This window comes from Phocoena phocoena, chromosome 7 (genome assembly GCF_963924675.1).
Source record: "Phocoena phocoena chromosome 7, mPhoPho1.1, whole genome shotgun sequence".
NCBI lineage: Eukaryota > Metazoa > Chordata > Mammalia > Artiodactyla > Phocoenidae > Phocoena > Phocoena phocoena.
In genome coordinates, this window is record NC_089225.1 from 21,092,145 (window position 1) to 21,107,050 (window position 14,906).

Sequence of the window (14,906 nt, forward strand, 5' to 3'; positions counted from 1 at the left end):
AGGTTAAAAAGTAAGAAAAGAAGAAGGAATATTTATGTTGTTCCCATATTGGTAAAATTAAAACATATATTATAGGAAAAAAGTCCCACCCCCCAATAATGTACAACTTTGATTTTGTATGACTGTTATTTATATATTCTCATATACTATTAAAAAGTTATCTAATAAGTTGCAGAAGTTACAGAATTTAGATTAAAATATAAAGAATGAAATCAATAAGACAAGATTTTTAAAACAATGCACAAGGGAAATTCTAAGAAAGGGTGGAGGAAAGCAGAGAGATTATCAGACTAATGGAGTTTGGTGTTTAAAAAGTAACAAGGATACAAAGAGAGTTATGTATCTAAAGAGAATGTTCTATTCCATATAATAGGACTGCAAAGAGAGCTTATAGAATTTTGAAAATATTGGCAAATGTTCAGCAAATGTGAACAAATTCTACCGGCTATTTCTAGTTAAACCACAATGATTTTACAAGACAGGTTAACTTTCTGAGTCCCTGTACATGTCTGGAAATGAATGACCTGATTTTGCCCTAACTCTCAGTAGTTTTGTTGGGCATACAATTCTTCAAAATCTTTAAAGACATTGCTCTATTTCTTCCAACATCTGATGATACTGACAGTGTTCCTTTGTAGGCTGCAAACTCTTTCTTCATTTTAGAGGCTTCTGGGGCCTTTTTATCCCTGGTATTCTAAAATTTCACAATGATCAATGTCTATATATCTATCTGTGTCACCTATATCTATATGCTTTCTGCCCAGCACCCTGAACACCTTATTAATTTTGTATAGTATTGATCATCTTTAGTTCTTAGAAACTTCTGTTCTTCCTTGATAGTTTCTTCCTCTTCATTTTCTCTTTTATCTTTTTCTGGAATTCCTGTTAGCAGAATGTTGAACCTAGATATTTATGCCATCTTTTGTTCTCATATTTTCCTTCCTTTTGTCTTTTCACCCTCTAAACTCTTGGTGTTTAGCTCTATTTTATCTTTCAACCCTTCCATAACATTATTTTAGTTTGGCAGTCATATTTTTAACATCTGTGTTCTTTTTTTGTTTTGTTTTTTGTTTGTTTTGGCTGCAGTGCGTGGCTTGCAGGATTCCTAGTTCCCCGACCAGGGACTGAACCCCGGGCCCCGGCAGTGAAAGCACTGAGTCCTAACCACTGGGAATTCCCTCTAATATCTAGAAGTTCCTTTTTTTAAAAATAGTATTCTGATTTTATTTATATTTGCAATATCATCTCAAATCTAAAACTACGAATTAGTTTTTAAAAAGTTATCTCTATGATCAATTTTTTTATTAGTTTATTTTTGTTCACATTTTTCATGCCACAGATTTCCTCCTCAAATTTCCAATGACCTCATACATAAGAATGAAGGAATAGGAAGGTTGCCTAGGAACTTAGGACACATGGGGCTTATCATCAAGTAGATCGAGTAGGACATACTGATTGAACGCGAGGGGTGAGGAAGATGGAGGGGACCACAGTGATACTCGGACTCCATTGTAGGGATGACATTTTCAGTTACTGTAATAGGGAATATAGGAAGATAAATGGGCTCATTAGAAGGCAAAAAGAGAAGAGGTAAGGAAATAGAAGTTCATTTTTAGACATGTGTGAGGACTGGTGTGTGCCAGGGTGGCGAGTTCCAGGAAGCAGGTCCAGAGTTCAAGGGAAAGAGACACCTGGGTTTGCACGTGTGGGAACCACTGACATACAGAGGTGGTTACAGTCAGAGGCCTGGATGTCATGAACAAAGGGAGGAGGAAGTAAGAAAAGGTAAAAGTCATGGACATGAGCAGAGGGACATTAAGGGTGGAACAAGGAGGAAGAGATACCAAGGAAGGGAACAGAAGGAACAGTAAGAAGGGTAGAAAAGCCAGGAGAGTAGTGGCTTTAGTGTGCCTGTGTTTTGGTTTCCATTCATTATCCTAGGTACTCAGGGAGCATTTCAATCAGAAAAACCCATGTCCTTCAGATCTGGGAGATTTTCTTATATTATTTTCTCTTCCTCTGTTGTCTCTGTCTTTTCTTTCTGGAATTCCTATTAGGCAAAATCTTCTGAACTGATCATTTGATCTTCACTTTTTTGCACACTTTTCCATTTCTCTTTGTTTTACTTTTTGTGTGATTTCCTCATTATCTTCCTTTCCATCCTTGTCAGATTATTATTTTCTGATATTACAAGTTCGATTTCTAAGAGCTTTTCCTCGTTCTCTGATTTTTCCCTTTCCTTGTTCTTGTTTCTTGGGTGCAGTAATTTCTTTTACTTCTCTGTGAATATCAATGAAAGGCTCTTTGTTTACTTCAGCTCATTACACCATCTCTGCTTCTTTTGTATCCTTTCTTGTCTTGCATGCTTATTTTTGTCTCTGCATCACCCATGAGAGGATTTCCTCCAAACCTGGTGGCCTTCACTGTCCATTCACATTTAAGAATAAGACACTAAAATGCCATTGGAAATTCCAAGTGGGGGACCTCACTAAAGGTCATCAGTGACTGTCAGGGGATTCCTTTCAGGCTCCATAGTCTTTTTTTGGTCCAGTCAATTTCTCCAGAAAGGAGTCCTTCAATCTCCTGCCAGAAGGATACAATGTTGGCTACCCAGTGACCTGGGGGCTGATCAGGAGAAGGGTGCTAAGGATTTCACCATTGATAATGGAGTCTTCCAGTTAATATGTTTATTTTCAATTTACTGCCTTACCCCACTCCCTCAACTGGCCCTTCTCCTAGATATGCTTTTTTTTTTTTTAAACATCTTTATTGGGGTATAATTGCTTTACAATGGTGTGTTAGTTTCTGCTTTATAACAAAGTGAATCAGCTATACATATACATATGTTCCCATATGTCTTCCCTCTTGCGTCTCCCTCCCTCCCACTCTCCCCATCCCACCCCTCCAGGCTGTCACAAAGCACCGAGCTAATATCCCTGTGCCTTGCGGAGATATGCTTTTAAAGAGGAACAGGTAAAACAGCTAAGTAAATGAACAAAATGTCAAAAACAAAGAATACAAAAAGTAAAATAAATAAAATATATAAAGCAGGCCACTGTCACCTATGCTGAATAATGTTTCAATAACATCAGCATCTTTTGTCCCATGCTACATTTTAAAGGATTTGTTTCCAGCTGTCCAAAACGTTTTAATCTCTCCATCTCCGCGCCACCAAAAAATAAAAATTAAAAAGATTATTTCAGATTTATTTATAAAAAAACAACCCTCCCCAAAACCTAAGAAATCTTTAAAAAAAAAATTCTCAGGGCCTTAAAATATCAGGTCTTACAGCTGACCTCTTTAATTAAGCTATTTAATTAAGCTGTTTTAAAAATAACTTCATTTACTATGTAAGCAGTGACTAATTTTAGAAATTAGCGTTTGAGAAACTCCCATTATGTATCAGAAGCAGGTTGAGAGTAAGGGTTAGCGGTGACTGACAGCAATCAGAAATTGATGTATACCTCCACCACAACAAGGGTTAACTTAGAGCAGTATGGGGGCAATTTTGAAATCATGGCTGCTTGGGTAAAAATAAAGTGAGACTGGAGAATATAAAATACAGAAAAGGAGCCGTGGGTGGAAAGGGGATCATTTTATATAATTTTGGGAACCAAAGGATATACTTGAGGTATAATTTTAGAAAAAGGAGAGGACAAGATTAATCAGCAGACTTTAATGTTATGATGGCTAAATTGCACAATGATGAATGTGGTTACAGGTAGTGGACCTTACGAGTTAGTGCCCCGGCCACAGGGCTGGCAGAAGCATAAGGCCTAACAGGAATAATAAAGACTTCCTTTGAGCTAATCAATTAGAAACCTGGTCTATATTATCAGTTGTATGTTTTTAGATTGAAGCCTCTGAGCAGTCAGGCAGGAAGTTGGTTGGTTAGGTTTCTCTGACATTCAACGGCTATGACTGACAGAGAAATAGGTGAGAAAATCTCTGGGACACATCCTGACGATAATTACATGCATTAAGGTGGGAACAGAGAAGGGTTAAAAGGTTTACTGAATAGGACTTCTTAACTTGGGATCCATGGGCCTCTCACAAGAGGCCTTCAGTGAGCCTGAGAAACCCCTGAAATTGTCCATCCAGCTCACACCCGCCAAGCTGTCATCACCAAGGAGCTGACTGAAATCATCTCCAGTGCCGCAGCTCTGGACTAATGAAAATCGAGTTTCATCCTCACACAAGAGGCAAAGAAGATTCAGCCAGCTGATTTTGTTTTTAGCTTACTGCTGTCCTTGTCAGAAGAAATTGTTGGTCCATTGGTTAAATTACTAAAGATATTTGTAAATTATCTTACAATAAATCATGACTGTTTGTAAAGAAACTGTATTAAATGACCCTTTTAATGTGTGATAAATAAGGAACTTAAAAGTAGGTGTTTCTAAATAAGAGGAGCAATCTAAGATTATAGTGATTTTTATCACAAGGCTTTGGGGAAAATACAGTTAAGTCAACATGCCTGTGTAATAAGAAATGTAGAAAACGGAAGAACATATTCCTGCCCTCAGTTATACAGCTGACACTCAGTTACTGTGTTCCTGTCTTTTGTTCAATACTGTTTTTGAAAAGCAAAAGAAGAAATATTGCTTTTGGTGAGAAGTGCTGGGAATAAAAACTGCAAAATGCTTAAGGTGGCAAAATGCGTGTGTTTATTTGAAAGGTTCAGGGACCTAATACATTTGCTCTGTTTTGCACCATGGTAAACAACTGCTCTTTAGAGACAAATCCCCTGGCCATGATGATAGGATTAAAAGTCTGTTATTAGAACTGAAGGAGAGGAAAAGGAAATCTGGTTAAACTCATAAAACACAATAAAACACTTCAAAGCCTGGTGCCATTCCAGTGCAGCACACGCCACAAACAAGAGCACTGGTGTCGGGTTTAATAGACTTTGATCAAAGGGCAGCTCTGGGAGAAACCAGTACTGCCTCATGTCTTTCCTCTCCTGTTCCCCAAAGAATTAACAAAACCACCGTTTACAAATGGGTGATTGGGACATCTTGCTGGTCTCTTGAATGGCAGGCGGCTGATGATTGGAACTGGAACTAAAAAGGCTTCACTAACATTTAAACAAGCCAGGGGATATACACTGACAAAAGTAGGGTTTCAATCATCTAACTGAAAAATGAATTTAAATTCTCCTAAAAAAGAAATGACTTTTTCAGATTTCACACAATGTCCATCCCTGTGTACTAATTAAATAAAATTTTGGCAGTGATCCACTCTTAGGCACAACAAGTTTTTCTCTGTGGGCATAGAGAAAACAAAGCAAACAAAATAAAACAACACTCTGGTTAAAAAACCAAAGTGGTAAAAAAGAAGATGTTATTAGTTATTTTTAAAGATGACATCAAAAGCAGTGCAGGCTGGGCTTCCCTAGTGGTGCAGTGGTTAAAAATCTGCCTACCAATGTAGGGGACACAGGATCGAGCCCTGGTCTGGGAAGATCTCACATGCTGCAGAGCAACTAAGCCCATGCACTACAACTACTGAGCCTGCGCTCTAGAGCCCACGAACCACAACTACTGAGCCCGCATGCCACAACTACTGAAGCCCTAGTGCGCCTAGAGCCTGTACTCCGCGACAAGAGAAACTACTGCAATGAGAAGCCTACACACTGCAATGAAGACCCAACACAGCCAAAAATAAATTAATTAAATAAATCAATTAAAAAAAAAAAAGCAGTGCAGGCAGATGTCTTTGGGAACAGCCACCTCAATAAGGGCAATTAGAATTCACAGCAAAATATTACATATAACACAGTGCACGGATCACTAGAACATGACGGACAGGGGTAAATTCATCAGGGCCGATGTGCCATAATCTCTCTCCTAAGCTCTAGGCCTGATCTCCAAATGCCTCACAGACATCAGTTGAGTGGTTCAGAGGCTCCTCAAACTCCAGGGGGCCTGAGTGGGGTCTTCACTCTGCCCGTAAGCCTGCTCACCTTCTACCATCACAATCTCTTTGCCCTTCACTGTTTACCAAATTAATATGAAGTCTTCTGCTATAGATTCTCCAGTTTTAGACTAAACTGGATCACTTCCTATGGCTTCCATTTGTCCTGCCCTTACCTACTGGCATGCCTCTGGTTATGGCATCTCCCTTAAATGCCTGCTTCAATCCCTTCTACTCCTCCTGTACCTGCTGCTGTTAGACAGGTACCTCCCAGGCCTCACTGTGATGATTCTACCTCTGAAATGTCTGGAATTTTTCTATCTCTATTCCCACTACCATTGTTAGGAGTTCAGGGTGGAGTTTAGTGCCCCATATCCCGTTTGGGAATCCCTGACAAAGGAGGCTTTTATATAGTAATAGCCTTATGAATAAAAAGGAACTGGCTGGGGCTTCCCTGGTGGCGCAGTTGTTGAGAGTCCGCCTGCCGATGCAGGGAACACGGGTTCGTGCCCCGCTCCGGGAAGATCCCACATGCCGCGGAGCGGCTGGGCCCGTGAGCCATGCCCGCTGAGCCTGCGCATCCGGAGCCTGTGCTCCGCAACGGGAGGGGCCACGGCAGTGAGAGGCCCGCGTACCGCAAAAAAAAAGGAACTGGCTTTAGTAATAAACCTGTAAGTGCCTAAAAGCACCCAAGTAAAATTTGGTAAAAGGTATATTAAAGAAACCAACCAGAACCCAAGGCCATAATGGGACTTCCTACTTCTCACCCCAAATCGAACAGAGAAGACTACAGGGCCTGCTTCCGGTGGAGACACAGTACAGGAGAAGCATGCCTCTGTGAAGCACTAGCCCTGAACTGTGGCCCAAGTTCTCAGGCTGAAAAAAATTAGATTAACAACTCCTTCTCTGGGGTTGGGGAGAAACCCCTGAGGAATGGAAACAGAAAATCCCTTTACTACAGGTTCAAACTGGATGGGAGGGAGGGCAGAAGAAATCCATTCTCCAGATCCCGCTGCCTCCAAGAACCTCTGTCCCTTCTCCCTCCCATTCATTTCCCACACTGCCACGAGGAGCACCTTGAGAAAACAGAAATCTGACCATGTTATTTATCTGCTTAAAAGCCTCTGATGATGGGCTTCCTTGGTGGCGCAGTGGTTGAGAGTCCGCCTGCCGATGCAGGGGACACGGGTTCGTGCCCTGGTCCGGGAAGATCCCACATGCCACGGAGCGGCTGCGCCCGTGAGCCATGGCCGCTGGGCCTGCGCGTCCGGAGCCTGTGCCCCGCAACGGGAGAGGCCACAACAGTGAGAGGCCCGTGTACCGAAAAAAAAAAAAAAAAAAAAAAAAGCCTCTGATGACACTTCACTACTTCCCTAGGATACAGTGCAACTTGGCATGGCATGCGTGGGCTCCACTCCATCTGATTGGTGCCAAAGGTTCAGGCTTCCTCTCCTTTGACTCACTTCTCAGTGTGGCCTGCACTCACACATTTGCATGGAATTCCCATTCCCAGGACGTCTGTTCCTATCACTGGGCTTTGGGGCATGCTTTTGGTGGTCCCTCTGCCTGAACCAGGACCCACTCCTTTTGAACTCATTCTTCATAATCCAGCTCTGATGTTTCTCAAGGGAAACTTTCCCACATGCCCCAAGTATTTATTTATTCTATCCTATGTTTCCAGAGCCTGGTTATATATCTCTATTTTCACATGTATTATATTGCATTAAAATGATTTGCTTATGATCATCTCTCCCAGTTACAGAGTAAGCTCCAAAAGAAAGTTAGCTGTTTTCCTTATCTTTGCACCTAGTATATAGTCTTTTTAAAATAACAGCTTTAGGGACTTCCCTGGCGGTCCAGTAGTTAAGACTTGGTGCTTCCACTGCAAGGGGCACGGGTCTGATCCCTGGTCAGGGAACTAAGATCCTGCTTGCAGTGTGGTACAGCCAAAAAAAAAAAGAGAAAGAAAAACAGAAAAAAAGAAAATAACAGCTTTAGTGAGATGTAATCTATTTATATACTATAAAATTCACTCTTTTAAAGTGTCTAATTCAGGGCCTTTTAGTATAATTATGTAACCATCACCACTGTTTAATTGTAAAACACTTCCATCACCCTCAAAAAGAAACCCCATACCAAGTAAGCAGCCTCTTCCCATCCTTCCCTCCCTCAAGCCCCTGGCAACCACTAATCTACTTTATATCTCTATGTACTTGCCTACTCTGGCCACTAAATATAAATGGAACCAAACAATATGTGGCCTTTTGTGTCTGTCTTCTTTCACTTAGCATAACGTTTTCAGGATTCATCCATGTTGCAGCACGCATCAGAACTTTACTCCTTTTTATGGCTGAATAATATTCCATTGTATGGATATATATATATATATATATATATATATATATATACACCATATTTTGTTTATCCGTTCATCAACTGATGGACATTTGGACTGTTCTCAATTTTTTGGCTATTATGAGGCATGCTGCTATGACATTTATGTACTAGGTTTTATGTGGATATATGTTTCCAACTCCCTTAGGAGTACAGAATTGCTGAGTCATACATTAAATCTGTGTTTTTACATTTTAAGAAACTGTCAGGCTGCTTTTCAAAATGGCTGCACCATTTTCCATTCCTGCCAGCAGTGTATAAATGTTCTAATTTCTCTGCATCTGTGCCAATACATGTTGTCTGTCTTTTTAATTTTAGTCATTCTAGTGGGTGTGAAGTGGTATCTCCTTGTGGTTTTGATTTGCATTTCATATAATCTTTTTTAAAATTAATTTTTATTGGAGTATAGTTGACTTACAATGTTGTGTTAGTTTCTTGCCTTTCTTTTTTTTTTGGAAAGATGATTCTTTCTTTCCCTTGGCTGTGCCGGCTCTTAGTTGTGGCATGCGGGATTTTTGTTGTGGCATGTGGGATCTTTAGCTGAGGCATGCATGTGGGAACTAGTTCCCCGACCAGGGATCGAACCTGGGCCCCCTGCACTGGGAGCTCGGAGTCTTACCCACTGGACCGCCAGGGAAGTCCCTACAATGTTGTGTTAGTTTCTGCTGTACAGCAACGTGAAAGAATTATACATAATAATCTTAATAACTGTTTATATAATGAATAATCTTTGAATACCCTATACATAGTAAGACAGGCTGGGACCTGGGACCTGGGACCCTTTGCTGCAGTGCTTGCACCTGAGCAAAGGTTTCCTCCAGCAACAAAATACAAAGAAACTATAAGAAACTAAAAATAACTGTGTGCATGGCAGTTGGGGCAAATTATGGACACCAAGATGCAAAAAGACCAAAAAGCCCAACTGCCACTTCTGAAGAGCCAGAAGCAAAAGCAGGGGGTTGGGAGCAAAAGCAGCGACTGCACATGCTCCCTACACAAAACACCACCGAAGGGGTGGGCAGACCACCTAAGCCCCCGGTCCGGCCTGACCCCTGGACACACCCCCACCCTCACCCCACATAAGGATCCAGCTGACTCCCCCTGAGCGAGCAAGCAAGCAAGCAAGGGAAGGTGTTGCTTGTTCCCACTCCCCCGCTGCTGTGCTGCAGCAGGGGCCCCAATAGAGCCTTGCCTGAATTTCTTGTCTGGCCTCTGATCAATTTCTATTGAATAAGGAGGCCAAGAACCCTGGTCCGTAACAGTAGTAAACATCCCATAAACACTAGCTAACCAAACTGAAGTGTTTCAATGTTCTTTTCATTCCACAAATAACTGTTGATCCACAATGGGCTAACTCTAATGCATCTAGTATAGTTTGGCAAGGTTATGAAGGTAGACTTTGCAGCAAAAAGGCCTGAGTTCAAATCCCAACTCTGCTACTTACTGGCTGTATGAACTCGGGCAGGCAATTTAATCTTCCTGAGCTTTAGTGGGGGCATGGTAACAGTATCTGCCTTATGGTGTAGCTGTGAAGGTTAAATAAGGTCATGAGTGTTAAGGGCTTGGCACAGTGGCTATGGGGAATACTCAGTACATGTTAATTATTTTCACTGAGTGAAATGAAGTCATAAAGGTAAACAAGAAAAATGCCTAATAATAGCACTATATGATGTAAGCTGTGACAGAGATATTTATGTCTCTATCCATAACAATGAGGCTACCCTCTTGTTATTATTAGGCAATTATGCAAACTAATTACATCATGTTTACATAATGGTTTGAATTCTAAAATACATATTAAATAAATATTCTAATTTAAGATGTGTTACCTTCAAGAAAGTAGTGCTTTAGCATACTGAGAAACAAGAGATTTGGGATAAGAATGATTTATACTTCATGAATATAGAGCTCCTGTGGTCAACTTTCTTTTTGCTTTCACCATTTTTTAAAGTAGACAATATGTGGGAAACAAGGTTATTTTTTATATGTATGAGACAATTTCTTATTTGCGCTTCTTAGCCCACAACAAAACAAACATTTTAATAAAAAATGTAAAGCTTGTTTTTGAATTTTTGGGGCATATTTTTAAATTTCACAGCGTGCCTAAAAGTTCTCATTTTCAGGGACTTCCCTGGTGGCACAGTGGTTAAGAATCTGCCTGCCAATGCAGGGGACGTGGGTTCGAGCCCTGCTCTGGGAAGACGCCACATGCCATGGAGCAACTAAGCCCATGTGCCACAACTACTGAGCCTGTGCTCTAGAGCCCGCGAGCCACAACTACTGAGCCCACGTGCCACAACTACTGAAGCCCACGTGCCTAGAGCCCGTGCTCTGCAACAAGAGAAGCCACCTCAATGAGAAGCGCATGCACTGCAATGAAGAGTAGCCCCCGCTCGCCACAACTAGAGAAAGCCCGCGCACGGCAACAAAGACCCAATGCAGTCAAAAATAAATAAATTTTTTAAAAAAAGTTCATTTTCAACTACATAGAATTTTTTTTCAGCAGACCAGTAATCATCCTGTATATTTTTAATGCAAATATGGGTGTTTCAAATGTAAATTTGGTTTGGGTGAAGAAATGTTCTAGGTGGCCTTGAGGACAGCAGACCAGGGGACTTAAGAATGATTATGACAGAGAAAAGGCAGGGTGTGAGCCAGGTCAAAGATGTAAGTACTACCACAAGGAAAGGAAGATGAGACAACCAGGGAGAGGCTAGTGAGAAGAAAGGAAAATCGGGAGATAATTGAACTAAAAGCCTACAAAATGAAAACAACTGCTGAGGGAAAGCAGAGACCACAGTGTGGCTAAATTTGGGAACTATCTAGAGATCTGTTCCAAAATGGAAAGAGAACTACTGTCTGAAGTAACGAAATGGAAGCAGCTCTGGCTCAGCGAGATTTGGAGAAGAGAAACCCAGCAGAAAGAAGATTTATCCTACGCAGGAGCTGGACTTGTTACCCATATTAGGTTAGAGTCCTTTCTTTTGCTTATCTATGAATCTCTTACACACCAAGTTTCTCTTCAGATACATTATTTTATATATATATAAAATAAATGAAAGGGACCTCAGAAGCCATCTCGTGATCTAGGGACTTAAATGGCTGCATAAATGCTGCTGCTGGCTCTTATCCATTATGGGCCAAAAGAGGACTGGAAAAGGTCCTAAAGAGGTTAACGGAAGGGCCCAATTTCCCACAGCTATGGCTAAAAGAAGGGATACCCCTGAGATGATGGCAGGAAAAAATGAAAATTAGAGAGGCAGGCTTCCTATTTGAATACTCCACTCATTCTATTTTATTCAGAAACAGCCTGTAGTTACTTGGAAATGACAATATAGAATAATATAGCTCATACCTTTCTCTCCTTCCATCTGGAGATGCCCTACTTTATCACTCCATGGAAGCCAATGTAGGAAAATCAAAACACTGCAAAACCAAGAGTACTTAGAAGCCATGCACATTCAAACGTAGAATAAAGGAAGAAGCTCGAGAAAGTGGATCGCATCTGAGAGTCACCCTGGTGATGGACTCCCAGGCGGGACTGGTTACTGAAGGGATAGCCACCTAGGCTTTCCTTGTGGTGGTGGAATTATTTCTTTTCATTTGAGTTGGACTTCAATTTGAGCTTTATTTGGGTTAATAAATAACCGCTTTAAAAGTGTAAATATATCTAGGATGGGTAAAGAATTGTGACTCATACATTTGTGTGGATTAATTCCATGCAGGGTGTCATTTAAATACTTAGCAACAGCTACAGCAGGGGTATAAACCAGACTCCTAGAGGCCCATGCTGTGCAGGATAACAAGGAGGTCCAGGAGGCCCTAGCGGTGGGGTGAGGGAGTACAGTGAAGGGACTGAAGAAGTGGCTATGGACCGTTACCAAAATACTTAACATTTAACAGCCAGTACACCTATATCCATATATACTGGTAGAGTACTAGCCCCAGTTCCATACATTTTTTAATCCCGATAAATTAGCTGAGTTATGTGACAGACAGAGAATTCTGATTAAGAGAGGAGGGAGACAAAAATAATGCCGTTCTGAATGAACCCCACGGGAGAAAGAAGGCAGGAAAGAGCAAAACTAATATAAAAATTTTTTTCAGGAAAATATTCTCTCATTCTCCTTCTCTTCTTCGTAACCAGAGGTCTCTCTGTCCCCAGGACCCATAATCATACTAATATTAGCTCTAGGTTAATTCACAGAAAACAATTTGCCAAAAGCCCATATGCTGAAAGTCAATCCACCTGAAACCCAATTCACTGAAGACCAACTTGCCAAATTTACCACATTTATTGGCCTTCTAAAAAATCATTTATAGAGTCCACAGCATTTTGAATGTGATGATACTGGGAGGGTTAAGAAGACTATGGGGAACTAGGGACCCAGGGACCTGGAGTCTCCTGACTCTTTCTGCCTCAGTTCATCCTCTCCCTGCCCTGCAGGCTCACTCTCCGCACCCCGGTCTCCTCCTATTTGAGCCTCCTGGTCTCTCTTTCTCTAGAGCTGACGGCCTGGGCTGAGCCATGCACTAACACATAGTCTGTTCCTCTGGCCTTGGAAGGTCCCTCTTCTTTGCCCCAGCTCTAACCTCCAGCTGCAGCAGCCAGATGCTGGGACAGAGATAAAATGAACGTTCCTTAAAATGCTGACACTACAGAAATATTCATAAGCTGTTAAAAACCATCCAATTAGAACTGTTATCAACATTTTAGTTAAACAAGTTTTTGATGACAATGGGCAAAATCAGTTAATTTGGCAAAGTTTAATCGGCAAAATTGGAAGTATCCTAAAAATGCTAAATGTAGGCAATTTTTTTAAAAGGCTCTAAAAAAGGATCTGAAAGACATCATTATAGATAGAAAAATTCCCATAGGAAATGCTGAAATTCTGGCAACATTCAGAAGAAAAACATGTTGGTTAAATTTCCTTAGGACCTCTCAACAAATTGGACATTTCTTAAGATGCATGAAGCTGGAGGGTATAAAGACAAACCAATGAGCAGCAACTTCACCTAAGGTCCTTTAAAACACACTTCACATCCTGGCCAACAAACAAAGAAACAAAAACAAATACAAAGCAAAACAAAGCAAACTGAACAAATGGTCTCCACATTACAAGATTCCAGTTTATATAAAACCATCTGTGTAAAAGACATGCATTGAGAAATCTGTGCAAGGTAACACTGAACTATGAAAGATAAACACCTAATTCAGGAAAGCAAGATTTGGTAAGGATGACTAGGCAATTTTTTTTTAAACTTTGTACACAGATATACATTTTTCTTCAGAGACACTTAAAAACAATAAACATGTATAAATGTGGGAAGATGTGTTTCAAGTTCTTAATATTTATGTTAGAAACTAACTCAGACATAGTTCAACAGGGAATTTTAGAGAAAGAACAGCTACAAGTCATGGTTTTAGTTATATTTTTTAAATACCTATGATATCTATTGATTTTTATAGACCAAAATATAATATAATAAGCACTACTAAAAGAAAAGTTTTTAAAATAAAATGAAAATGTCTTAGAAATAATTCTTCTATTTTTTTAGCAAATTTGACAGAATGGCATTCTAGTATTCTAGAAAAGAAAAATATACTAGCCCTCCAAATAGGATACATAAGAAACTTAGTAAGATTCCACATAAAAAACATCTTTCCCTACCCTCAGGGTCACAGAGATAGTCTCCCATATTTTCTTCTTAAGGCTGGATTCTACTTAGCTTGTTTTTCTAAGGACATGAACAGTAAGCACTGATCTATAACTGTTGGAAAATACAAGCCACTGTTGCAGCCTCCTTATATCAAAGTCATCTTTTAGTTCTTAGAGTTTTTCCACCTTTATGTGGAGGCTTTTCAATAGCATGAACAATTGAAAATTGCTATTTAAAACAACATGATCAAGTTATATTTAAAAAAATTGAAAAGAATGTCATATAATCTTACATGAGTGAACAACATTTCATTCCTGAACTCTTCAGACTTTTCATTTGGAGTCCAAGCTTCAGCAAATTGCAGGAAATCCCATTTTTCCTTATCACCCTCCTCAGCCTGAAGTTTTTCCTTCCTACCATTCAGTGTGCTCCCTGTAACCTGAGCCTGTAAGATGATAAAATATACGAATTTTACAACAGGTCACCTCACAGCTGACATTTACTAAGTAGTAACTTGATTTTGCATTTAAATCACAAGCAATCCAAAAAAGAAAATCTTACTGTTTCAGCGTATCAAGGGCTTTAGTAATATAATTATTTATAATTACAACCAAATTGCCAAGTCAATGATTCCTATGCTTAATGAGGAAAAGGTTAACTAGAGAAGCTATACTATTTGCTTTTCTCATAAAAACTTTTATTCTAATATTTATAAACTTTGAAGTTGAACATACATATGATTGGCCATTTTGAATATCTATACTCAGTGCTTGACAGCCATCCTCTAGACCTTAGTCAAGTCCTTTCTATAAACATCCCTCAAGGTTGGGGAGAAGAGACAGCTGAGTGGACGGAGCAAGCAACATCCCTAATACCTTTGCTAGAATCTGGTTACAGGCTGTCCTCTGTCCAAAATTTAGCCCGGAACTCAAGAATCT

General features: G+C 40.2%; 1 protein-coding gene across 2 annotated transcripts in view; it reads right to left on the reverse strand.

Moving 5' to 3' along the window:
• Positions 1-14,906, reverse strand: part of ZRANB3 (zinc finger RANBP2-type containing 3) — a 237,638-nt gene that overhangs the window by 27,450 nt on the left and 195,282 nt on the right. For both annotated transcript variants that reach the window (XM_065880766.1, XM_065880765.1), the window contains exon 11: positions 14,261-14,413. In XM_065880766.1, the coding sequence (XP_065736838.1) occupies positions 14,261-14,413 (153 nt within the window). The remainder of the gene's footprint in view (positions 1-14,260; positions 14,414-14,906) is intronic.